General features: G+C 39.9%; 1 protein-coding gene across 1 annotated transcript in view; it reads right to left on the bottom strand.

Moving 5' to 3' along the window:
* Positions 1–4,892: 4,892 nt before the first annotated feature.
* MAP3K9 (mitogen-activated protein kinase kinase kinase 9) overlaps positions 4,893–26,725 on the bottom strand; it is a gene marked incomplete at both ends in the record, with an annotated part of 52,653 nt that continues 30,820 nt past the window's right edge. Inside the window, 8 exons of the mRNA XM_082283870.1 lie at positions 4,893–5,374; positions 6,596–7,411; positions 8,074–8,186; positions 13,719–13,872; positions 14,619–14,741; positions 15,877–16,117; positions 18,807–18,982; positions 22,400–22,548. Coding sequence (XP_082139996.1) covers positions 4,893–5,374; positions 6,596–7,411; positions 8,074–8,186; positions 13,719–13,872; positions 14,619–14,741; positions 15,877–16,117; positions 18,807–18,982; positions 22,400–22,548 — 2,254 coding nt within the window. The remainder of the gene's footprint in view (positions 5,375–6,595; positions 7,412–8,073; positions 8,187–13,718; positions 13,873–14,618; positions 14,742–15,876; positions 16,118–18,806; positions 18,983–22,399; positions 22,549–26,725) is intronic.

Here is a 26,725-nt window from a genome sequence, read left to right as displayed (position 1 = left end):
AAGCCAAAAGGACTTAAATCACTCTGCAAGATCTAACCCTTCTTATTCACCACAGAGTTGGTAAGAGTTCTTAAGAGTATCTCCAAAATGCATGGAAAAGGTTAGAAAGCAATAAGCATGTTTTCCAAGAAGAAAGATTTCAAAAAACCAAAAAGAAACAAACCTATTAACATTACCTTAAAATTACTTGCAAAAATAACAGGCTATCATTGAATTTTGGGGCACAGGAACAGGTTTGGTTCCATACATCTAATGAGACTCCAGCTCCCATATTCATCCCACAGAGATGAATAGGTTTCAAATAAAAATTAATCTCAAGATAGAAAGGTGACTCAAGGTGGGAGGTTTCCTGTCATGTTTTATTTAACACAGCACTCCAGAGGCAAAGACTTTTCTTTACTTGACCATTACTGCCTCACCTTCAACCCAATGAGAGGTATCCAGTTTCGTGACATTTTGAAGTAACATCTCTACGCAGTATTGTCCACAATGTCTTAAGATAACAGCATGCTAAGAAGAGGAAGGCAACTACTCCCATTCCTAGAGGTACAGACAAACACTTCATCATAAAACCATGCCAAACCAGAACAGGTCTTTCCACATCAATAACAGAAAATTCACTTTAAAAATACTCATTTTGTTAGAAAACTATTACAAAAAGAGTATTTTCACTGAGGTTCCCTGCCCCATAGTGAATATCAACCCATTGTAATAATAATCTGGAGGGAAAATATGTATAAAAAGTTACATTTGCACCTCTGAAAATGATTGAAAGGAGATTAAGACCTACTTGCTGGTAAAACAGAGCACTGTGAAGTGCATAAGAAGCATCAGTATTAGAAAAGAATCCATAAATATTTAATCATCTTAGTTTTCACACAAAAGCTTTCTTCTCTCTACTTGTCCCACACTCAATTTCTATGAAACCAGTAAAAATGTATCCAAAAATTTGTCATTTTTTGCACTGGTTGCTATGTCTGTGCCTTCCCCCCAATATTACAAGAACACTAAACAGGCTACAAGGATAGCAGATTTTGAAGGGCTAACAAGCTTCTTTCTATTTCCTAAATCAGCACATCAATTACATAAATTAGCGATATACTTTGCCAGCTGACTAAACAAAAATACAAATATATTTCTAAACCACAAACATTTCTCTCAGCTACAATCTCATTACTACTATCAGTTAAAAAACTGCCACTTCCTCTTTGTAAGGCCTGTAATCAAACACATTTTTCTCCATTCTTTTGTCATTGTTTTAATCTGCTCAGTGACTTTCATGTTATCTTTTTCTCATTTTCTCAGCCAAGAAAATGCGCAACTTATTCAGACATTTAGGAAACAATATATTTATTAGAATTTTTTTTAAGTAAGATTTTCACCATCTTCCTCAATAATACTACTAGAAAGGTAGGTCAGTGACCAATATTCTGACACTTTTGTTTCCCTGAAAAATGGGAATACTAGCAACCAGTAGGAAAAAAAGATTTCTTGAGCTGACGGGCTCGTACCTTCTCACTATCTAGTGGACTATAGTCGATCACTCCTTTGGAGATTTGGAACACCTCAGCTCCCACAATTGCAAAGGAAAAACCCCAAGAGATTAAGAAAGTAGAGAATTCAAGCCAGGATGGGACAGATGGATTTGAGAGAGGTTTTGACCTAGCTTAAACATGCACACAGACTCTGGGCCTTAGCGCACTGGCTGCAACAGCTTTTGGAGTGCATGAGGTAAAATACCTTGACAACTCTTTGTCTTAAGAGCCCTCACTCTGCCTGCCAGAGAATACCCCACCACCTACTGAAGTCAGGAGCCTTGTTTCCACAACTGACTCCTCTTGCCTGATACCTCAGGTTGGCTACTGGAAGACAGTTATGGGTGGATGCTCAAAGACTACCTCAGGTTAATTCACATGCTAGATTCAATGAAGATAACTGCACTGAAGAAGCATTAAAAAAAACCCAACCAAACAAGAACCACAAAACAAACACACATCAACCAATATGCTTCTAACTAGTCTTTCTGGCAGCTTTGTAATAACAGTGTCTAGTTTGCTAACCCTGACCTGGATCCTTGACTCTTGTCACCTGTCCTACCAAGTTATTTGATGTAGCAATGTCCACTTGGTATTAGAGAAGATGCTCTTTGGAGCAAAGTACTTCTCAAAGTTCAACCGCACACCACTTTCACCAACTGATTATATAGAAGGGGGAGAGAGGCAAGGGGGAGTTTAATACCTCATCCTCAACTTTCTTAAGCAAAAGAGGTGACAGAACAACTTGCCTTTACAGTTGTCTTTCCTGGGAACTTGACAGAAACCTTAAAAGTTCACCTGGTGAAATCAACTGGCTAGCTATTAGAAAGTTCAGCAGGCTGAGTTATATCAGTACGACCTAGAAAGATGACCTCCCACTTCATGCACGTAAATGGATTTTAAAGATTTCTGTTCAAACTGAGCTATTCCAGGTGATGCCTTTGCAGAGCAGATGATACCCCCTATGATATTTATAATTATACCTTTTGGATAGAAAACATTACATTTCAGAACAGCTAATCTAGTTTTGTTCCAGACTTTTTTAAATGGTAAGGAAGACTATTAAAAATAGATTATTTTAATGTTCTTCTTTTAAGTCCCTCTGACACAGCCTCTTACTGAGATTACACAAAGGTTGATTTATAGCACAATCAAAATTAGCAATCTGTTGGATGAGTTTTATCTTTTTTGCTGGTGTCTGGGTCACAAACGGAGTTTTCAGAAATGGAAAGCAAAAGGATGCTTAAGAAATCAATAATGCTAAAGGTCTAAATTTAACAAAAGAGTCAGAAATGTAAGTTTTCTTTAAGTACCTGAATCCCACATCATAATACCTTGTCTACAGTCAGCAGTCTCTCCAGCTTCAACATCTAGTGTAGCACCATTAAGGCTAGCTCTAGAGCATTCAATGGGGAGGGCAGCAGAAAGTAATTCTGCCACTATGCATTTTCCATGGAACGTGACAAACAAGTAATATGTGACAAAACAAAACATACTGTAATTGCTTGAATAAAAAGGTGCACTTTACTAATGGGAACATGCTGGTTTCAGTCCTCACACAGAACTAAAAAGCCTTACGTACAGTTCTTCCCCACACATGCTGGTTTTTAAAATCAGGTTACAAACATCTAAACATGCAGCTTCTCTCTGCTGACAGCTGCAGGAAGTATTCGGCTCCACTGCCTTCACAACAGGACTGGACTGCCCCAACAGGCCAAGCACTGCATTGGCAGCACCGTCAAATGAATTATTTGCAACCAAATATCAGCAGCTTAGCAAAACGATCGCAGATCTGTACAAAAACAATGAACAGACATGCTGTACCCTGCAATAAAGCAGACTACTCTATTACACTCAAATAAAGGCCACATCCCTTATATATAATGCCAAATTTGGGGAAGACTGAAGCTCTCTTTACAGCCAGTAAGACATAACTGCAGTGGCACAGACACACTTGAAGTCTTTGTACAGAAAACTCTGAGCCACAGGCACACACTATTTGTGTGATTTCCTCCTTCCAGACAGGGGTCTCTTCTTGCTCCAGATCTAGGAGTGTTTTACATATTTGAACAAGAATAAAGTTTTACATGTCTATAGTGCCTTTCACTCAAAGATCTCAAAGGACTTTATACCTATTACATACGTCCCAACCCCTCCCCTTGTGAGGTAGGTATTATTCCTATTATTTACAGATGGGGAAATTCAGGCACAGAGGTTACATTATTTGCCCAGGGTCACACAGTGAGTCAGTGACAAAATAAAACAGAATCCAGATGTTCTGATTCCTGTTTGCACAATCCAACTACTAGCAAGCCTCATTTTCAAAACAGCCTTAAACAAGTACCAGTGTGCATAAGAACAGTCTTGGGTTTCATGGGTCACTCCTAAAAGGCGTAACAAAGGAGAAAAAAAATAGAAAGAAAAAAATATGGAAACACGTAACTTCTGCAAGCCAACACATCTTTAAAGAAAGTTTCTGCTAACTCCCCTCTCAAAGCTGAGGCAACCTGACTATGAGCCTGAGAAACAGGGTGGGGAAAAAAAGAGACTGATGGAACAAAAGTCTGAAACAAGAACAAGCTCAACAGCCATACCATAAGCTTTCATCTTGAAAGCACAGGGTCATAAAAAAAATAGGGCTGACAGGGACCTCAAGAGACCACTGAAGTTCATCCAACCTACCTTGAAGCCAGGATCAACTACATCTACTTGTTTCCAACGGTGTGGTTCACCTGCTCTCAAAGACCTCCACCAGCGGAGATGCCATGCCCTTCCCCTGCCATCTGTTCCACCTTACGCTACCACATGAGCAAAAGAGAATGAAGAAGTCTTAAGATAGCTACTTCTGCTCTTTCAGTGGGGGTATGATGATTCCCAGGCCTGTCTAATGATCTGAATGTATTTCAGAGAAGGTAGTCTCCAGATATTTATTTGTTTCTGTTCTGGATTCCTTGGGAAAACATCAAACACTGATGTCTGCTGTAGTGTAATATTTGAGTTTTGAAAATACTGATTAATACCAGGATAGAGACCAATATACTTACTGCAAATGCCAAATTCTACAAGGTCATTAACAAAAGACTTTGATGTGATAATTTTAGCTCATTGCAGATTCAAACTGCAGTAACAGGGCAGGAAAGACTACAGAAAAACCCCACAGCAAAAGTCAGCAGCTCAGAGTTGCCAAGTTTCACCCAAATGCAGACAAAAATCAGGCAGCTGACAACACATCTTCAGCAGAGACAGCACCATATGATCTCTCTAGCATCCCTCCATCTCATCTGTCTTCAAAGTGCATTCTCAGTGCAAAAAGTAGGATTGAATTTAGAGGGGCTCACTGTCCCCAGTGGTTTCATATTAAGACCAGAATTCTTGCTTGAGTTCATATGCTGCAGCTTTGTGTGTGTTAAGTTCACTTCTGCATAGCGGAATGGTGCTGTCCTGGCTCTGCCCCTCAGCATCTATGTCCAACAGTGTCCGCTCCTCTACAGGAGGACCCACCTGGAAAGGAAGCAGTGCAGGCAGTCCAGGTCTCTCTTCTACAGTGCTGCTGCTACTAGCAAAACAAGAGTCCAGATTGCTTGGAGTATCAGTACTTGAACTGTTGGCAGAAGATTCACCCTTGGCATTGCTGGGTGACACAAACCACCAGGGATCAAGCCGCTGCCGACTGGCTGCAGGACGTGGCCGGGGCAGGAACTCCAATGTCTTGGGTCTTTCCAGTGTGGGATCCTGCTGTGCATTCCATCGTCTCGGGGTTGGAGGAAAAACAAGGTTGGGGTCTGGCAGGCGAGGGACCTCACTTGGATCTTTGCTTGGACTAGGTGTTTTTAATACACCTGTCCAAAACAGACAACGTAAGAGAAGAGGGAAACACGTTAGATGGCAATGCTAAGTGGTTCCTACAGATCTTAGTTCACTTTATGTACAGTGCATTTTCAAAGCAGAAAGCCTCAGTTCAGAATCTACAAACTCCGTATCTTCAAGATTATGGCAATCTGAAGTGACTGGCTTCTTTACCCCTACCCTGTTCTTAACACATTTCAAGACACCTGTTTCACTGACCTAGAACAAGCACCAGGTTTGGATCATTCTCTCATGTGTTTTCTTCAATTTTCAGACTGGAGAGCATGGATTTGACCTCCTAACAGAGGAGTGGACTCTCCAAGTCCTTTGGAGGGCACACTACCCACTAACAGCTTGAATGGATCAGGGAGACACTTGCACAGCAAGATACATGACACCTGTTTGCCATGAGCAGGACCAACTTCCTGGAAGAGTCACTTAACACTGCTTACTGCAGATGCTTCCTGGTTTCTTTTCATTTAGGGGTGGGGGTGGTATTTGGTTGTTTGGTTTTTTTTTTTTTACGAACACAACATAACTTGTACATGTTCATGAATACCATTTTAATGAATACTTTTCATCTGAATTAACCCACATTTTACTGCAGACTTCCATTCAAAAGACAACTTCATATTTTGTTTCACTTTTGGGAAAATGCTAATTAAATCAGATTTTAATTTATTATTCTAGTCCTTCCTTTTTTTGGTGACTTACTAGGGCAAAAACACAGTAAAACATCTTTTAAATTATGAAGTCACAGCCACTCAAAGGCTGCAACAGTGAGCACACCTACCCAGAAAGTTCCCTCTTGTTTGCAAAGGAATTAGAGCAACAGTAGCACAGCCTCAAACTGTTTTATGGATCCCATTTTCACCTTAGAGATCAGAATTTACTTTGAAGTACAAACAAGTGTATAAAGGCAATGGAGATGAAATCCTGAGAAGAATGTGCAATATTTGTAAATTGGTACCATTTTTGTCTAAGAAACAATATTATGCTCTGCCTCACAGCATGGGGGGGCAGAGAGAGTTCTTTAGTGTAGACATGCTGGAACTGAAACCATTACTGCATTATTCTGTTAGCTATTTGTGTAAAGATAGCCTCCACAAGCAATTCTTGTGGGCTGGTCATCTCAACGAATGTATAAGCAACAAGTAATTATACTGCTTCTGTCTTTATTCTGAAGAGGAAAAGGAAGATGGCTGAAAACCTACCTGCTCCCAGCGCTCCAGTTAAACAGCTACCAGAAGGGCATCCACTGGTTGGGCACCCATTGACAACCAGTCCACCCCCTTTGATGGCCCCATCAGAAGGTGTACGCCTGTGTCCGCCTTGCTGGGTGTGGGAAGAGACCGTCACGTGTGTGGGAGTCAAGGACTGGTTGGGGTCCTGTTTGAACCTCTCGATCTGGACATTGACCAGTGGGTTTGTAATGGCTGGCAAGGGAGCCCTGACTGTCACTGGGCTGACAGGCATCTCATAAACCACAATCTCATCACTGTCTGAGCGCAGCAGGGACCGCGTGGAATTACATTCGGAAATGGAAGACAGGGAAAGAAGGGTGAGGGATGTGGATGGCTCGCCTAGCAACAACAGGGGATCTTCCTTCTTGAAGATCTTCCGGGAAGGTGGACTAGTGCTCCTGCGTGGGCGTCCAGCTCGCTGAAAAATGCTGTCACGCTTCTTCTTCTCTTCTTTGGGCACCTCTGGCTCTTCCTCAATCAGCAGCTGACACTTCCCTGCTTCTAAGAGATCAAACCCCAGGCCTGCAGCCGCCAGCACTGCTCCACAGCCAAGCAATGCAACCTCACATCGCTTGTGGTGGGAGCCGCTACGTTTGAGGCTGTTGGTGGGTGTCAGCTGTGGGGTACTAGTAGCAGAGTTAACAGGGGTGGACTCCTCATTGGCATCACTAGAAGGGCCATCCCACTCTTCATTCTTCTGAAATGGGATGCAGAGGTATGACTGATTGTGCACAGGTGAAGGGTGCACTTTGCCCTCTCCATTAAAACATTCACTGTCCTCATCATCTGGAAAGCAAATGAAAATAGACTTTGTATCAATGTAACATTTTCACTGGCAAATTTAATTGTCTCACAAATATACTTCAAAATAAGCTTCTCCTCAAAAGATGCAACTGCTCTCATCACAAACATCATTCATCAACTCCCAAATACTCACAGGCTATTGTTTCCAAAGCAGATAGGCTGAGACAAGTAACTGGAAACACTATCAAAGTGAAAGAAATTAGTGAAGCATTCATCCACTCGGGATTAATTGCAGAACAGCATTTCAAAAGCAACCAACACCTCAGTTACTTCTAGAGTAAATTTACGTGTTTGTGAGTCAGGACCAAAAGGTAGGAGAATTTTAAGGATTGCTCCTTGCAAGTGAAGGTGTAAGCATGCTGCACATGTAAATATCATTACACAGGACATGAGCTCAGAGACAGCATGGAGCTAGGGGAGAATTAAGCTTGTTAGCTTGACAGAGGGAGAAGCACAAGCAGTGAGGTGAACAAAAAGAAAAGCCAGAAGGAGAAAGTGGATACTTGGCAAAGAATAAAAGAAAACCACATACCAAACAAAATGAAAACATTACTGTAAGGTACCAGGAGAAGGTCAGGAAAGAGGTTCATTCAAATGTGAATGGAAGTGGGGATGAGAGTACCAAGTTCAGGGAATTCCTTTACCCATCTCTGCTAAGCTGGTGAATCCTGGAAAAGCAGGTGCAGTTCTCTGGATCTTCCCAAGATTCGGTGCACTGGATGACCACTGCTTGCATCCTTCTACCAGAGCTTTCAGACTGAAATAGTAGAAGGATATGAGAAAATGTACCATGCTCAGAAACAGTTTCCATTTTCCCCTCATATACTCCCTATTGATCTACTTAGGGTATACATGTATCCATCTCAACTACACAGATCTGAAGTCCTCCCACAGCAAGAAATTTGCTGACATCTTTACAGCACCTTAAAATAGAAAAAAAAAAAAAAGTCAAAAGGTCCCTCCTTCATTTGTTACACTGTAGCAGTCAAAAGGCCTCTGCTGATAACTAACGAGCTATGAAAGCAGAATAATAGAAGGCTCCACTACAAAAATCAGATGAAACATTTTCTTTTTAAATCAAGGCATCTTGATTTCTTTTGCAATCAATCTTACCATGGCAGGTAAAGAATAAATTGCTCAGCAAGGAGAGGGGAAAATACCTCCAAAAATGTTTCCATGTGAAACACAAATGAACAATGAATTCAAACATCACTCACTAATAAACTAAAGTCACTGTAACAGCAAAGCTGTGTCTCTATATTATAAACCCCAATATTTTTCCTGTAGAGGAAACACTGTATTGAAGTACAGATAGTTAAAAGCACAAGTTCTAGATTACAGAAAAAAGGCAACTAAACTTATAAATCATGTCATTGTTTCTTTTACTTAAAAACAAACAAAGCCCAAGAGAAGAACCCAAACCCAAATCCCTAGTTTGACCTGTGTCTGAAGATATGTCACCAGGCTCCTGAACTTACTAGTAATCCCTATTCAAAGGTTTTCATTACCATCATCCTGCACTAGTTTCATGACATCAGACATGTATGTCAAGAACTTTGGTTAGCAGCACAACTTCCTGATGTATCAATATTCAAAGTTTTATTATTCATTTATCAACATAGTCCGAACTGGAAAATTTGGTGCCTTTCTCCACAAACATGAAACATTAGAGTGCTGATGAAAAGCCACACACACTTAGGATAGGCAGAAATTACATGGAAGGAATAAAAAGATCTGCAGATTGACTGATCTCAACTGGACACACAAAAGCATCGACTTGTTACCGAAAGAACAGAAAACTCAGAGATAAGCTCTCTTCCAGCTCCATTACTAGCTTGCATTGTTTTTTGGTAAGACATGTAATTCATTACCATCATTCCCTTAAAGAGAAAGGGAAATACAAGCATATATAAGTTACCTCTCATGATTCTTATTTTCCACCACCATCACTCTGCATTTCTAAGACAGCTTCCATTCCATGATTTAAAAATGTTATTATACTGGGGTATTTTTTTGCCTTGGTATGAGTTTTTCCTCTGCTCTCTACCCAATTGAGATGCTCTACTTGTCACCAAACTATACTGCAGCAATAGCAAGGCCACAGGATCTAAACTTGATTCAGCACATGATCATTTCGTTGATGACTGTGGTACAGACATTACAATAAAAGTATCCTGTGCAGTTCTCAACTGCCCTGCAAGTCCATCCTCATTAACCATTCTGGCACATGCAGTACCCTGCTGTGATCTTGAATCCAGACAACACAGCACTGAACCCTATTTGTCAAGACAAACAACCATAGGGTTTTATAACAGACATGCAAATCAGTGTGTGGGTCTGTTCTGATTTACTCCCTCCACAGCATACTCAGCTGTGTAACACAACACGCCAATAACATACATTAGATCTAAATAAACCAGGTGTACAACATGCCTACCTAGGATACATACTATAAACAGAGATGCGTATTAAGGGAAGCTGGTGAGTGAAGATGAACCACGTTAACAGTGTGAACACCTCCAAAACTGAATCTCAAAGCTCTTACAATATGGGTAGAGAACTACTGAGGAAGGTGAGATTTCCAGAGAGCTGGGAAAACACATACTCAACTTAGTTTGCTTCCTCATGACTTCTCAGGGCAATCTTCCCTTGCAAAGAACAGACTGAAGATTTGCTGTTACTGTCAAAGTGCAGCTCAATCTGAACAGGAAGATAAATAGCTACCAGAATAATTTCAAGGCCTGCTATGTTTGCCTTAAGGTTATAAAATTTTCATCCTTCCCTTTTATTTTTTGCTCCTTCTTTTTTCCCTCAAATTACAAGCAGACCTCAAAGACCTGTCCAGAAGATTCCTGCACATCATCTTAATTAGGCAGTGGCGTGCATTTGAAAACAATTCAAAACATGCTGACTTAAGAGAATGTTCCTAACTAGAGTCTGTTAGTGCCCTAAGGAAAGAGGAACTGGAATGATTTGAAAGCACTAGCACTTACACTGTATTTCAATCACCAACATAACAATTCAGGAACCTAAAAACTTCTTGCCTGTAATCTATTTAGATTAACTAACCAGAAGGTTGTTACTTACTTTGCTGTATTATGATTGAGTGACTTTTCTGTTGCCTTTTTCTACTGGGAAGTCAAAGGCACCTCTTTGTAGGAATGGTAAGATGACAAGGTTTATTTGCTCAGCAAATTGCAAAAAACTTCCCTACAACTGTAAGACAGCATCTCTAGTGTCTTAATAGCATTCTGTAATACCATGTTAAGGCATTAGTACTGCTGTGAATAAAAAAAGTCTGTTGCCTACTTAGCTTGCAGATTTTAAGAGGTAACTGCTAAAGCATTTTAAGTCACATCCACTGTCACCTTCCATAAAATTAGTAACCTGTGCAAAAAGCAGGGTGACCATCACCCATGCCATAGTAAGTCTGTGACTAATCAATGCCAAGTTTAAAGACAATTAAAACTTCACAATATATCCTTCAGAATATACTGTAAGATCACAAGTGAACTGTCACAGAACTAGTCCAACAAAAAGCTTCATCCAGTCTTTGCAATTCAGCGCAACTCCCTTCAGCTGCTGTGCATATTCTTTATGTTCAAAGATAAATGGAGTAGTGTGAATAATCACTGTATCATCTTTTCATGACTGCCTTTACTTGATGTTAATTATAGGCCACTGCAATTTTCACAATGCTATTCTTGCATAAACTTGGAATTATCTCCTGTGAAGAATACATGGAAAGTGATAAAAATTATGAAGATAAAAGTTCCCTGGATCTCAAAGTCCCATAAGCAGCAGTAACAGCAGCACTTCTGCTACCAGAACAGCATTATGGAGAACACTTGAACTGGACCTCGCTATCCTAAGATGAGCTCTTCACTTTACCCCAATTTTCCCAGGGTTCAGTATTTGGGTCAGCCCTGTTTAATATCTTTATCTATGTCCTGGATGAGGGGATCAAGGGCACCCTCAGTTAGTTTGCAGTGACATTAAGTTGGGTGGGAGTGTTGATCTGCTGGAGGGCAGGAAGGCTCTGCAGAGGGATCTGGACAGGCTGCATCAATGATGAATCAAGGCCAACTGTATAAGGTACAATAACATGAAGTGTTGGGTTCTGTTCTGTTGACTTCGGTCACAACAACTCCATGCAATTCTACAGGCTTGAGGATGAATAGCTGGAAAGCTGCTTGGTGGAAAATGATCTGGGGATGTTAGTCAACAGGCAGTTGAACATGAGCCAGCAGTGTGCCCAGGTAGCCAAGAAAGCCAAAGGCATCCTGGCAGGACTAGGGAAGTGATTGTTCTCCTGTACTCAGTGCTGGTGAGGCCGCACCTCAAATCCTGTGTTCAGTTCTGGGCCCCTCACTACAAGAAGACACTGAGGAGCTGGAGCATGCCCAGAGAAGGGCAGTGGAGCTGCAGAAGTTTCTAGAAAGTCACTCATACAAGGAGCAGCTGAGGGAGCTGGGGTTGTTTAGCCTGCAGAAAAGGAAGCTGGGGGAGATCTTATCACTGTCTACAAACACCTGAAAGGAGGCTGTAGCCAGGTGGGGGTTGGCTTCTTCTCCCAAGCAACAAGTAACAGGACAAGAGAAAATGCCCTCAACTTGCACCAGGAGAGGTTTAGATTAATTATTGGGAGAAATTTCTTCAGTGAAAGGCTGGCCAGGCATTGGAATAGGCTGCCCAGGAAAGCAGTGCAATTACCATCCCTGGAAGTGTTCAAAAAGTGTGTGGATGTGGTACTTGGGAATATGGTTTACTAGCAAACATGATGGAGGCTACGTTAATGGTTGGACTCAAAGGTCTTTTCCAACCTTAAACATGCAATGAAATTTTATCTCCTTACCCTGTAAAATAAGAATTAAAAAATACTTAAAAATAGCAAGAACTAACTTTTGAGTCTTTAAAGGGAGCAACTCTGCTCCTTTTTAATTAAAGTCTGCAGTCTGGCACAATCTCAGCAAGGAGTGGTTCACTGTATGTTAGCCATACTGCTCTCTCAGCAACACTCTCATGTTTCAGACACTCTGCAAAATGTGTATCTGTATCGAGTCTCCCTAGGAAAGATTCTGAATACTACAGAACATCTCAGTTGTAGAGAGAACAGAAACACAGTTTGCAAGCAACTCCATTCCAGCTGTCTGTGTCCAAAAGCAGTCAGTGCTTCAGACTGTACTTCAGACTGAGTAATTAACAGAAAACAGAAGAGCTCTATTCCCAGAATTCTAAGAACGTGATTTCAAGGTAGAAGTGGTTTTTTCCAGCTTCAGTGATCTCCTGCCTTTCTACATAATTGATGGTTGTCAAGCGTGACATCTGTTTTAATTCCGTAGAATGCTATCCTTCATTTGTTGAATAGGTAAAGCATAGGCAACAGTCAAAGAAGCTTCCTCCATATTGTCCTGTCAACATGTCTTGAGCACCTTAGAGAGAGAACATATTTTAATAGATCCAGGCCCTCTTGCAGAGGGTAACAATAGTGATGCACTATGCAAACATCAATTTTTCAGGCATTTCACACCTGAACACACAATAGTAAAGATAAAGATTATAACCAGCTATTTTATTTTCCCTGCTAAAAAATACAGCAAGAGTCAAACCATCAATTTATCAGGGGGAAGATGCTCAAACTCCACTAAAAATTACCAAGCATTCAAAATCTTTTAGAAGGCCAAAACAGTCCTATGTTTAAAGCAGCATTCCAGCAATGATTCACTGGAGTCCTGGTATAAATAATTCACACCCCCCCCCCAAAAAAAAAGATGCCACAGAACGATAACCTATAGAAACAGAGGTACAACCTGTATCTCTGCAAAAATCACTTTCAGGATTGATTCACTCAAAGTACGTGTCCTTTTCAAAAGACTGAAGAGAAGATATTTGCTTGGCTTTATCAGATAATTTTTTATATAATAGCATTTAAGACAAGAAAAAGCGTATCTGAGAATTTTAAGAGAGAAGCAGTTTCAGGTATGATACAAAATTGCAGAAAGCTGAGCCTTTAAACAGAGAAAACCTACTAGAGAGAGTTTTGTACAGCTAAGAAGTCCAACTGCTTACAAATACACCTAATAACTTAATAGCAGACAGTGAAACATCAGTCACTAGCAAAGGAACTGAATGCAGTTTTCTAAACTGTTCTGAATCCCTAACATCTCTGGTACAGGAAATAAGTTTGGAAGCAGAAAAGTGTTTGCAAGCAGATAGGCAAATCTCCTGTGAGCCAGCTCATGACCAGTTTTAGAACCTGCACACGAGTTGCCTCCAGGACCTCTCTTACCCCTCTTCTCCTGCACCTAGCTCCTTGTGACAAAGTGAGCTTGGTCCCCAAGTGCGTCCCTTTTTCTTCTGGCCTCTCTTCTCTTCTTCCTCTCCTTCCTCCTTTGGAAGGACTGAGCTTCGTCCCCACGTTTTACTGCTTTCAGCAGGTGTCACTTCATAAGTGGAAAGAACAGTGGAAAATGGGAAAGAAAAACAGATACAAAAATTAAAAATAATTGGTTCCAGGGCAACATAAAGAATAAAACATAGACCAGAGCAGGAATAGTAACAAAAGTGATTTTGCCATAATTCTGACCATTTATCAACACAGATCTAACAACCAAATGCCAAATATAAGCATTACCTAATCCTTTCAAGTAGCCTCTCCAGCTTTATTCCATCACTAGTTTTCTCTTTAGAACCACCAGTTTGAAACCAAATGCACAAGTGCAGTGCTATCCATTACAAACACTACACATTAGTTAACATGACTTTCATAATTCTAATACACGTATGTCTGCCTAATCCTGTGTTATTATGGGAACACTATCTGCATGACAAACGCCCCTGTTCTTATTTCCTTAAAACAGTCACTTAATACACTATAGCGATGTTTCACAGATCTACTCTGCAAATCAGTATTTTTAAAAATTAACTTGTACACCTAAGGAATATATTTTCTATAAAAACAGCAGTATTTCAAGAACGTGGTTAAGTATGGTTTTGGCTCCAAAGGAGGTGATACTCCCCCCATCACCAAGACACCCCATTTGTCACTCTAAATGCATACATACAAGGCACAAGGCAAACATTTTAGGTACTTTCTTTAACAGTCCTGTCCTAGATATGGAATCTTGGCATGTTACCACGCTGACAGACTGCACATTCCCCAAATTCAATACTACATTGAGCTCCTTACACTGTATGGCCCTGAGTCTGGGAATAATGGTAGGACTTGCAGGAGGGCTGGAGCAGCTACTGATTAAGCTTTTCCTTTTGTCCATTGTTGGAGAAGCCTGCACAGTGAATTTATGCTGAAAATCTGTTTAGAAAAAGAAAAAAAAATAAAAGCAGAAAGACACAGTTAAAATTCTTTTTTTTTTTTTTTTTTTTAATGTAAGAAAAAAAAATTATGGTAACTTTCAAAGAGCACATGTAGATCTATGTAGAAATGAAGTTTTACAGCTAATTGCTATTTGCCCATTGTACACACAGAATTCAGAACAAAGATGTGCACTCAGCCCTGAAAATGTATCTTCTCAGTGTATGTGTGAAACACATACACACACAGACCTTGTGTTGACTGACATGCCAAAGTACATCCCTGTATAAATCCATGCACCCTACCTTTTAGTTTATTAAGCACCACCAAAAATAGGCATTTGCAGACCAAAAGAAAGGCATAGGTAACATACAAATTTTATCATAATTTCTCTTCTGAACAGCCAGTGTCTGCCAGAAAAAAAAGAATATAGTGCAAGTCATCATCCCTGATGTAATGATGAGCACTATGTGATTTACAAACCCCACGCTTTTTGTTTTCTACAAATTTAAATGTGCATAAAGGATCTGCAGTAGAAATGCTAGGAATTCAGTATTTCTGCACATCACCATCTTCATTCTCAAGAGTGACTTCGTCAACACCTTACTAATATTTAACATTTCTTCCAGAAGGGTGGTATTGGAAGTCACTTGCATGTTAATAGGAGTTCACGTATGAATTAACAATCTAGGTATTGTAGTCTCACAGTTATCAATGTATTTTTGGTAATTTTTAGATTCCTACACCAAAAAAATCCAGTAGATTACAGTTTCTCCTGCAGCATTATGTAAAATATTCCCAGAGCATGAACCTCCATCATTTTCTATGTACTTCCTTTAAAAAGCTGATTATTTTGTGTATTAACATGTTAAACTGCAACTACATTTTTACAATAAACCATATACAGCCAATGACTAACAAACATGTAACATCTCAAATTTACTTCTGGCCTTCACCTTGGGACTTTGGGCAATGCTAGCCACAAGAGCATTAAACTTAGTTTATTGATCCTGACGAGGTATGTTTTTCCCAAAGTCCATCAAATCCTTTCTAATGCGTAAGGGTCAGTCGTAAGGAACTCTCAAACCTACAGGTTGCTCCCACTTCACCTGGCACAGCCTGACACGGCACCAACCTGAAGGCAAGCTGATATGATTGCCGTCCTTTAACTTGAGCCGGTTCCTCTTGAACTTCCCCATGCGTTTCTTGACCCGAGGCTTCTCCTGACACAGCTGGTGGATGATAATGTTGAGCTCCCTTTCCAGGATGTCAATCTCACGTTCTGCCAGCTCTTGTTCCCGCCTTCGTAGCAGCTCCTCATGGTTCTTCTGTTCAACAGCAGCACGAGTCAGCTCTTCTTCCCATGTGCGCAGCTCCTGCAGGGAGATAAGTAGAAACAAAAGGCTACCTTGTGACCTGTGGGTTAAGACTAACACTACCTGTTCTGAAGGTACAGCTACAATGACTTGTGATCACAGAACTGCTAACACCATTGGTTAAAGGCTCAGCTGAGAGCCAAAAACATTCCTCAAGGACTTCAATGCTTGCCATTCAAGGCCCCTCGTACCAGTATTAAAAATGAGACATAACCACCTGTGAAGCCACACCTGAAATCCTGTGTCAAATTCTAGGCTCTCCAGTACAAGACAAACATGGACATACCAGAGTGACACTGAACTGTGCCGTAAATCAAGTCCCTTCTGATGGGAGAGAATTTACTGAAAGTCCTTGCAAGGAGTTTCAAAGAAAAGTGAGACTTTTCCTTTAGTTTCAATGCTTCCAGATAGTTGTTTATTAAGTCTTATCAGAGGAACGGAGCCACTAGTGTGACCCAGGTACAGCACAGAGCACAGAAAAGCAGGAGTGAGCTCAATTATCAAGATTTACACAGCTTTTAAAGATATTTTAACCAATAGTTACTAAAAACATATATTATTTTCACTTTCCTACCAATTATTCAGTAACACGGGCAGGAACTGTGGAATTCTCTATCCAATCATTCCAAACTACTTTTACTGCAGAACATGGAGTAGTAGAAGAAGGAGAAGAAGGTTTAGAGAGCAACAACAATCCTCCATTTTGATATTTTTTACTCTTATCTATTTACTACAAAGAGAAGCCCAAAACCTCTAAATTTTTCACCCTGTGACAATCTTACATAGTAGTCTATCACCTAATTCACACCACTGTATTTTCTAGTTGTTGTCTGATCGTTGGTAATTTTTTCCAAGGTTGGAGGTTAAAACAGTGTTGTTCAGGGGGGTAAGAACCCATAAAAACAGGCAGAGAAATATTCTCGGCACTCTGGGTTCCTACACAGAGAGATTCCAATGAAGGGCCATGAAGGTTGATTAAGAGACTGGAGCACCTTTCCTATGAGAAAGGACTGAGAGATAGGGGACTGTTCATCCTAGCACAGAGAAGGCTTGGGTGGAGTGAAGGGGAATCTTACCAGTGCATATAAAAACCCGAGGGAAGGGTGGCAAAAAGATAAAGCCAGGCTTCCTTCAGCAGTGCCCAGCGATAGAACAAGAGGCAATGGGCACACACTGAAACACAGGGGACATCCTGTGAACACTTTTTTACTGCATTACTGAGCACTAGCACAGGCTGCCCAGAGAAGTTGTGGAGCCTTCCTCCTTGGGGATACTCAAAAGCCATCTTGACATGGTCCTGGCAAAGATGCATAAGGCAAACCTTTCAATCTATCCCTTGCTGACAAAATAAATTAACTGAAACTGTCCTTGAAATCCCCAAATCCCACTGCACTCCTTTCCAAGGACAAAAGAATTCAGCACTCAGAGTAATTTTCTTCAGCTGGCCAATTCCAGTGCAGAAGGTAAAAACTGAAGAATTAAAGTTAAACTTCAGACAGATAATCAGACAGATTTTAGTTTAGATGTTTTTAATAATGTCATTGTTACCTGGCTCATCACTGGGGAGACTTGGTACATTTTACTCAGTAGGTGAACAGCATATAAAATTATTTCTCCATTGCTAAAGAGGAATACAGTACTCAGCCTGAAAGCAGTGTAATTAGTATTGTTTGACTGTTTGTCTGTTGAAGTTTCTGGTTTTCAAAAACTGTTCCAATACAGTTATGCCATGGGACAACAGTAGCAAGGAAATGCCTATAAGCTAATTTATTTTTCCCAAAAGCTACTATAATAGGTGAATAGAAATGTTTTAAGTATTATTGTAGAAGTTGACTTCTTTCCTCTGATCCAAAGTCTTCTTTTCCTTCTCTCTGCCTCCTAAACCCAACCTCTGAGCCCAAATCAAGGTGGTTGCTTATTAAGAGTTTATTTTCAGGCAAGAGAATGTGAACTTACAAATGTATTATTACGCTAGTGATTTTGCTGCAGTTTTTCTTACCAACAACTAAAGACAGTCTCTGTAAAGACCTTAAATTAGATGCAGTGAGCTGTGCTTTCTGCAAGTATGCTAGAAGAAAACTTCAGCTTTTTCACATCTCCTCTTCAAGGCTGTTGGTCACCATTCCTGTTATTCCTGCTAGCATTTTTGTTTCCTACTATTTACCCAGATGGACTTTAGTTATAGCAGTTACTGGATCCTTCCCCTGGTAGCACTCATGTTTATTAAACTCTATGCATTTTGGTTGTGCTCAAAACCTTGAAAACGCAAACCCAGCAGAACCAAAGCTGCAATGTTTACTAGAGTATATATGCTGAAACTACCCCTCCTACATCTCCTGTTAACAGCTTTCATTGGGTTTCTCAATTAAGATGGTAATAGTGAGACAGTTACCAAATGCACTAAACAATCAAGATAATTCATCACAGCAATTTGCACAGAGTATAATGGAAGAAGCTCACTACAATATTAGAAAGAGCAGCAGCTCAGGATATGGATATTTAATTTTCTTGTGATTCTACCCTTGTGTGCATCATAACCTGTCACTGATTCACAGACTTAATACAAGCTCCAGTAAAGCACAGACAAAATTAGCTCTGGGATGCACTAAACAATAATCCCTGTTTGAACCACGAAATGGGGAAATTACAATCCAGAGAGCACAAGCAGGGAGCATTGTTCTCTACTTACCTTTTCTTTGGCTCTGAGCTGATCAAACATCTCTTGGATCTCTTGTTTCCAGTCTTCCTGCAGGGAGTGGAAGGAATCTTTGGGCATTTCAAAAAAACCAGACTCTTCTATGGCAGTAAGATGGTCTAGGATAGTGGCAAAGGAAGGTCGTGAGTGTGGGTCAGGGTTCCAGCAATCTAGAACAGAACAAAGACAAGCAACTGTCAAGGATCTCTAAGTATGGAGGTCTGAGAGGCTGGATAGTACTTTACTGATCCCCAGTGGCTAAGAGTGGCATACACACCATCTGTGTTACCCCGTCTTTCCCACTGCCCACTTGCACTGACTAATGTCAAGTATGGAATTCATGCTTTCATGTTTATACAATATCCAACAGCACTTCAAATCTTGAACTACCTAATTATCTAGGTCTCTGGGTTCTATTGCAATAATATGTCAAGTAAAATACAGGCTTGTTCATGGTACAGAAGGTTACATCTTACAGCATTTTTAAAAAATAACAAATAATTTCCTTAAATATTTTGCTTTAAGATGCACGTATGTGCTCACAGAGTAGAAATACTATGCAGGATTCTTGCAAACACTTATTTTATAATAGTTACACTGCAGAGTTAACAGCCATACTGCAGCAGGACGATCTCTATCAGGGTTTTTTTCTAATGCCAAACTCTAATACTAAGCTGAGTCATTATGAATCTTTTCTCAGAATAGAAAACCTCTCCTGCAAAGCAAACTGGGCATAACTTGAGTGAAAATAAGAGATTCAAGTAAATAATGACATCAAATAGTGCATTTAGAGTTTTCCTGTTTTTACAGGTCCTTTTTTACTATTTGAGAGAAAATTAATCAGACCTTTTTCTTCTGCTTTTAGGCAAAACCACAGATAAACAAGTTTATTTCATTTACAATCTAATGCAATTACTTAGCCAGTTACAGAGCTCTAAAAACACAGAACTGAAGGTAGCCATCTTACCACATAAGGCAACTCAATGAGCAACAGTACAAAAGGAAATGTTTTACAGCGAAGGGAACTGAACATTGAAAACAGAAACAGAAAATAATACAAAGTAACCCCTCAAGCTACAAACAATCCCCCAAACCATTATATCAGTATGTTTGATTTAACAACACTTTTGAATAGGAAATTCACACTCATTCAGTCCTCCCTCCTACTTCCCCCTCATTTCTACTCCAGCAGAAAACATCACTTTCTCATTCTATGTTGTCCTGTACCTACACTTACACAGGTTCTTGTTCAACAAGTGTCCTTACTCTCTTTTGTACTGCTAGGTGCCTGCATGCCAAAACTCCAGAGCAACCAAAGAGAAAAACTTAACATTCACGTGTATTTGTAAGGAATACACCTTTTCTGTATGAATGGAAGTAACTAACACATGGGTCTCTCTCATCATACAGCACTGCTCTGCATGGTCACTGGATTTATAAGACACACATTACTGCAGCACAAGACAAGAGTTATAAAAGCGTTCTAAAAGTTTTCTAGACCTTGAAGTCAGAAAAAAGGGAACATTCTTAAAATATTTGGTGATGTCCTAAAAGACATTCATTCATCAGTTTTGTGAACGCCAAGGGGCGGCTGTAATTAAAAATAAATATCACTTCACAAAACCTGGGCAACAGCCAAGGCTTGGCTCTGCAGGTCTTTCCTTCGATTTTCGCGTTACTGAGATTTTGCATTTGGGAGCTTTGTTTTCAAAACTGTGGGTATCAAGCTGGAATGCATTTGTGTTTATAGCTTTCAATTTGCTTCTTTAGAGAACTGAGGATGTTAAAGAGTGCTCTGACGATCCCCTGCTGCTGGCCAATTAGTAGCAATGGGTGTTACAGCCGGACTGTCAGTGCCATAATCCCTGTCCCTTTACCTCAGGTTTTAAGCATGGCAAAGCAAACATGACCCAAAGTACAACAAAATGCTGCAACCAGCCAAATGCATGAATGAGTGAACAGGATAACTAGCAGGTGGCCCGTGGCTTTTATTTTCCCAGGCCTAGATCAGCCATTATTTGCACTAATGAGGACAGTTGTAACATATAACTCTTTTCTGTGGAGAGTAAAAGTTCAGCTTTGTTGTCTCAGTGAAGACCACCATGGCAGTAATTCAAAAGTAAAAGCAGCATTAGGGAAACAAGAGTTCACCCGAGATGGGAAACAGCCTTTTGAAAGACAGTTTTGGTGAAGGGGCAGAAAGTAATTGGGTTTTTTTGTTCTTGCCTTCGCCCTGCACATGGAGAAGCCAAGTGTTCCAAAGCCATGTGGGTGCTCACCCCTGTGCTGCTGGGTTCAAGCCCTGGCCATATGTCTCTACATAACTTTCCCAATAGAGGGCATTATTTTTAAATAATCACTCATAGTTAAGAAATCCAGAGTCCTTGCTTTAGGGAAGCATGTCAAAATAAACTACCTGAGCATAACACTGAGCTGGTAGTTCCATCAACTCTCTCAGGTGCAGTTTCTCACTTTACACTGCCTCCAAGCTACTCTACCTGCAACTGAACTGCTGTTTACTATCCAGTAGGATGTTTCTTTTTTAGCAGAACATACATGAAATTTTTTACTTTACCTTAACTGAAGCCGGTAACCTAAAGAAGAGACCAGAGAAATGCAAAAGTATTCCAAAAACAGAGAAATCCATCAGAAACATTTTTTTCATGACTCATACCCCTTTCCTGAGGCTAAAAGCACCACCAGAGGCCACAGAGTATCAGTTCTATGTTGAGACTCATTCTTTGCTCACCAAGACTATAAACCAAGTTTGATTTCTCTTTACCTCTGTTTTCCTTTCTGCCAGATAGGTATAAAAATGTTTATATAAACACTTCGAAATCCTTGGGAAGAGGGACACTGACAAAAGTACTGAAGGTAAGGAAGAGAGAGAGGGCAGGAGAGAGGGAGGGAGAAACAACTGAAGCTCAGGACACACGAAAGTAGTTGCAATGGCCAGCAGACCAGGTCACATAAGCACACCTGAAAGCTACCTCATAGAATCCTTTTTAATAACTACAGTAGCTCTGATGACTAACTCCTATATTTCTTTCAGATTTTCTCCTATATTTCTGTAGCCCTCCTTGGGCACTAACTACCTCCACAGGCAAAGCAGGAAATCAGATCATTCTGACTGAAAATATGGGTTGTTTTGGAACAGCAAAGCCACATTTAAACCGTCTCCCTGAAGTATCAGGAGGATAAAGTTTTGTTTCAAACCAATCTGACATTACCTAGCAAGATGTTCGACCTATGAATTTGAAAATAGGTTAAAGCCTTCGAACTAGACCAAAATAAGTGAAGTTTTGGTGTTGGTGAGTCTTAACTACTAGAAAACAAGCTAAGGATGACAGCAATAGCCCCCATTTTCCTATAAAACCAGTTGATAAAAAATCTCTTCCACTACTCTGGTAGTAGAGTGGCTGCCACAGCACACTACCAGCCAGGCCTCGCTCCCATAATAACCTGCAGCATTGAATAAAGCCACTGGAGAAATCTGTGCTCTTAGGTAACAAAACCAACACAAAGAGGCCATGCTCAACAGCACTCTAGAAACAGCACAAACCACACTCACACCACAGCTGGCTTACCTTCCATGAGTTTGGCAAAAGGCTCAGGACATGTGGAAGGGATTGGAAGGGCAAGCTTATTCATGGCAACACCATATGCTACTGCAAGACCATCAATTCCTCGGAATGGTACCTCTCCCGTTAGCAGTTCCCAAAGCAGCACACCATAACTAACAGGAAGGAAACAAAAAAGAGAACAGGTGTTTGACTTTAACACAGTCTTTGTTAAGAAACAAGATACCTGAATCTGTGAGTTTGGTACCCTAAAGAAATTGCAGTTTTCAGAACAAGCTTATCATGACTGCCAAGCTGGTGATCTGCCTTATTTTGCCTGCTTTTTTTAGTAAGTCTGAAATAAGATGACATTTTCACCTTTTAGGCAAAAATAATTTTCTCTCTGAAAACTGGGAATAATCTGAAAACCGTAAATCTTCTAATTTAGCTTCAAAACAGAAGCTCTGAAAACACCCAAAAATATGAAGAAGGCTTGTTTGGCAGTTTGTGATTTCTAAAAATAAGTCAAAAATACTTCTTCAGAATTAAGCTGTTCTTAAGATGTTCTACAAAATACTACCTACGAAGTTATGGAAATAGTTCCAGGAGTGTTCTCCCCCAAAGTATATAAGGAAAAACATAACCTCAGAATATTTTTTCTGCTTCTGGGAAACCCAAAACAGAAACTGCTCCTTCATACTCAGTGACCTGACAGTTTTTTCTTCCATTGATCTCTTACTTTCTTCTGAACCCATTTACCATCCACTATATTCTGTGGTAGTGAACTCCACAAATTTAATGATGCATTGCCAAAAAATACTTTAATGTATGTGTTTTGAGCTTGTCACTTGGTAATTTCATTGGCTTCCCTGTAGTTCTTTCAATACAGGAAAGAGTAAACATATGTTCCCTATTAGCTCCTTCTATGCCATCAATGATTTCACAGGCTCCTACACATCCTGCCTAAATCATCTTCTTTCCAGACCCCCAAATCCTAATATAGATAAGTCCTAATCTAGTTACTATCCTGAACACAAGCCATTTTATCTCTTTCATTAACCTTGACATCTTCTGTTAGAATGAGCAAAATCACAAAGTTTTAAAGATATGGGGAGAGGCACAAGCAGTATTGCTTCTTTTCTTTCTTTCCTACTAAATTTTCATTTGCCAGTTGCCTCACTCTTCATAAAATGAGCTAAGTTATGCATAGTAGCTCCAATGTGTTTTTACTGAACCACAACAGTGAAATTTAGAGCCCATATGAAATTCTCCCATGGGTACTACTTTGTATTTATTACCACTACCGTCTATTTTATCGTTCATTATAGTAAAACTTTTCCTCATCTCTCTGCAGTAGATTAATCTTTCTTATCCTGAATAACTTGGTTATCATCAACCATGCTACCTAACAATTTATTGGTTTTTTCAAATCACTTATGATTGTGTTGAACACAGAATTCCCCACCAAGAAAACTAATTTATTCCTCTAGTAATTAAGAACTGATTAAATGACAAGAAAAATACTTGCACTCCTTTCTCACATCAATTTACTTTATTTAAAAGCTTATGATGAAAGATTTTGCTTAAAGTCTTTATAAATCCAAATACAGTATAAGCAATCTCACCACTTATCCACATAGTCGTATCTCCTTCAAGCATTTTCACTTTTCACAAGGTATTACATTTTCTTCTACAAAAGCTGACTCCTCCCCAGCTGTGCTCACATGTCCACCAGCTCCCTACTCTTCAGGGCTGCTTCTACCATTTAGAAGAACTCAAAATCGTACTTGCTAATCCTCAGGAAGCTCTTTTAAGACCTGCCACCATGTCTGCTGCCTTCCATTTCTCTGGTACTATAGCAGCTTTAAGCAACAGATTACACAGCACAGCCATTAACTCAGCTGACTCTCATGTTCTTGTAGAAATCTTGGGTGTTACTGCAAATCTCAGGAAATGTTACTGCTCATATTATCAGTCAGTTTTAACACCTGTGTGAACTTTACTTCAGTAAGATATGTCCTCCAGGCTTGACTCCCTTAAAGAGAAACTTTCAGCTTAAAATGCCTCTCTTTGCTCTATTCTAGCAGACACAAGTCACTGATGTTTTTTTCTAGTATAGCCTCATCTTCTTTGCATTCTTACATTTTGCTCTCCTCCAGACTGTATGTTCTCCTGCAGGGCTCTCACCTTTGCTGCATTTGAAAGCAAGTGATTCAGTTTTATGCTTTAAGAAGACTTTCCTCCAAACCCTTTTATCTTCTTTTTTTTATGTTCAACTTGCCAGAGCTCAAGTCCATGCATAATTTTCCTCATATGGATACAGATTGAGCTTTTAAAAATATGCCTTTCAGTAGTCTTTTTCATTCTTCTAAAGGCTTTCCCATACATTCACTCAGAGCTTAAACAGCATCCTTAAAAGATACCCATGTTGCGTGTTCCCCTTTTGTTGTTTTTACACAAAATTCCCAAGGTCAGTAATGTTGAGATTAAACACTACTGTAACAGATTAATTTTTCTTAATTGTGCTTGCAAAGATACAAAATCTAAGTTACATATATTTAGACCATGTCATACTATACAACCTTGAAGCCCTCCTAAGCACACTTGAAGACGGAATGAAAAATTGCTTCTCTTCCTACAAGCTCCTTAAATAGCTGCTCCATGAAACAGTCTGAAGCTAAAATATTAAGCTTTTCTTGTTTCAAATCAACCGTTTCCCTATCCTTTTGGGAGTACATTATCACAACTTGTACTCTTGCAATCTCCCTTCCACTACACCTTTAACATTCACTGTAACTGCTGCTAACCTTAGATGGACATCCTTAACAGCACTTTTCCCACTTAGATACTGGATTTTAGTCACTAAAGATCCAACCTTTGCTGCTAACACAGCTATTTTACTTTATTAAGCAGAATATTTTTTTGACCTACACGATCTTTTGCTTTTTTCCTATGTAATTCATACTCTTGATATTATAATTTATTATTTCTTACAGTCTCAAGAGCATTATTTGAAAAAAATAAATTAAGAGTCTAAGGAGTTCCCATTTTCTTTTTGGCCTTCTAGGATTTATAAAACACTCAAAGAAAATGAAAACTGGGCTGAATGTATATTTGAACGGTCTAAATCTGATTGATCATTCGTGTTACTCTTCAGTTTGGATATGACTGTTGATAGCAAAAGGTAGTAAAATCTACCAAAGAGTTGTATTATTACTTTAACACTAGTACTGGATAAATCACTACTGATGTGCTCAAAGCACTTCTTCTGCAGGGTAATTTTTAAAGGAAAAAGGAATAGACAGATTGGTGTTTCTTCTAATGTGACACTAGAAGTGTGTGTTGCAGGAAAGGTCATTTTGCTTCTGACGAAGCTCAATGCCACCACACCTACAGCTCACTGCTGAGAATACTGCTTCCACAGAACTAGGGAATACTGCTTTGTGGCACTTGAACAATAATCCCAAGTGAATAAACACCAAGAGAGGTGCTGAACACAGTGTTTTCTATTAACTCTCAAGCAGAAGACTGGCAAGTACAAAGGAAAAAGCCAGAGTCAGAAGACTTCTACAAAAAAAAGGCATAGAAAGAAAGAAACAAGGGCCTCTACTCATTCTCAGTGGGGAGAAAGAAGAAGTGATCAAGTTCATTTATTTTTCCAGCACCTAGTAGTAATTTTTGGACTTCAATTACAAAATGAACCATGTGACACAACCCATGCATCCCAGTCAACTGACACTTGTGTGAATAATTAACCATCTTTCAGTGATCCAGTAATCCCTTAAGCCATTTAACATCAGGTTCAATCCTACACACTGGATTTTCAGGGCGAGGGAGGCTGGAGGTCTGCAGGATTTCACATGTGATTTTGCCACCTCCCTTGTTAGTCTATGAACTTTTAAAAAACAACTGGTTTTTTTCTCACTGGTACTGTTCCATGGCATTTGTGCCATAAGCTTCTCTTATCCATTTCTCCAGGTTCAACACTTACCATGAGGAAGGAATTATCAGCCCAACAAGGAGATCCCAGTTCCAAGAGAAAACAGAACATTACCTTTGTTAAGAAAAAAACCAACCCAAACTTTATCACATTTTTATGGCTATTAGCAGCTGGAATTTTGCATGTTAATGAACTGGCAGCTCCAGAGATGACCTCTCCTGCCCATTTCACATCAATCAGTTGCATGTGCTTCTCCTAGGTGAGTTTCTGCTAATATTGCTAGTCAGCACTTATCTGCCAGGTACTAAAGTCTTGCCAGTGCTTCATTACACACAGAAGACTACAGAAGCCTACAAGTGGTCAGTTGTGGATGGAAGTGCTTGACCAACACCCGATTAAAACAAAATATTCTA

This window comes from Coloeus monedula (assembly GCF_965178545.1).
Source record: "Coloeus monedula genome assembly, chromosome: 6".
Classification (NCBI taxonomy): Eukaryota; Metazoa; Chordata; class Aves; order Passeriformes; family Corvidae; genus Coloeus; species Coloeus monedula.
Note: the sequence above shows the minus strand (reverse complement) of the source record. Positions and strands in the feature narration are given on the sequence as shown.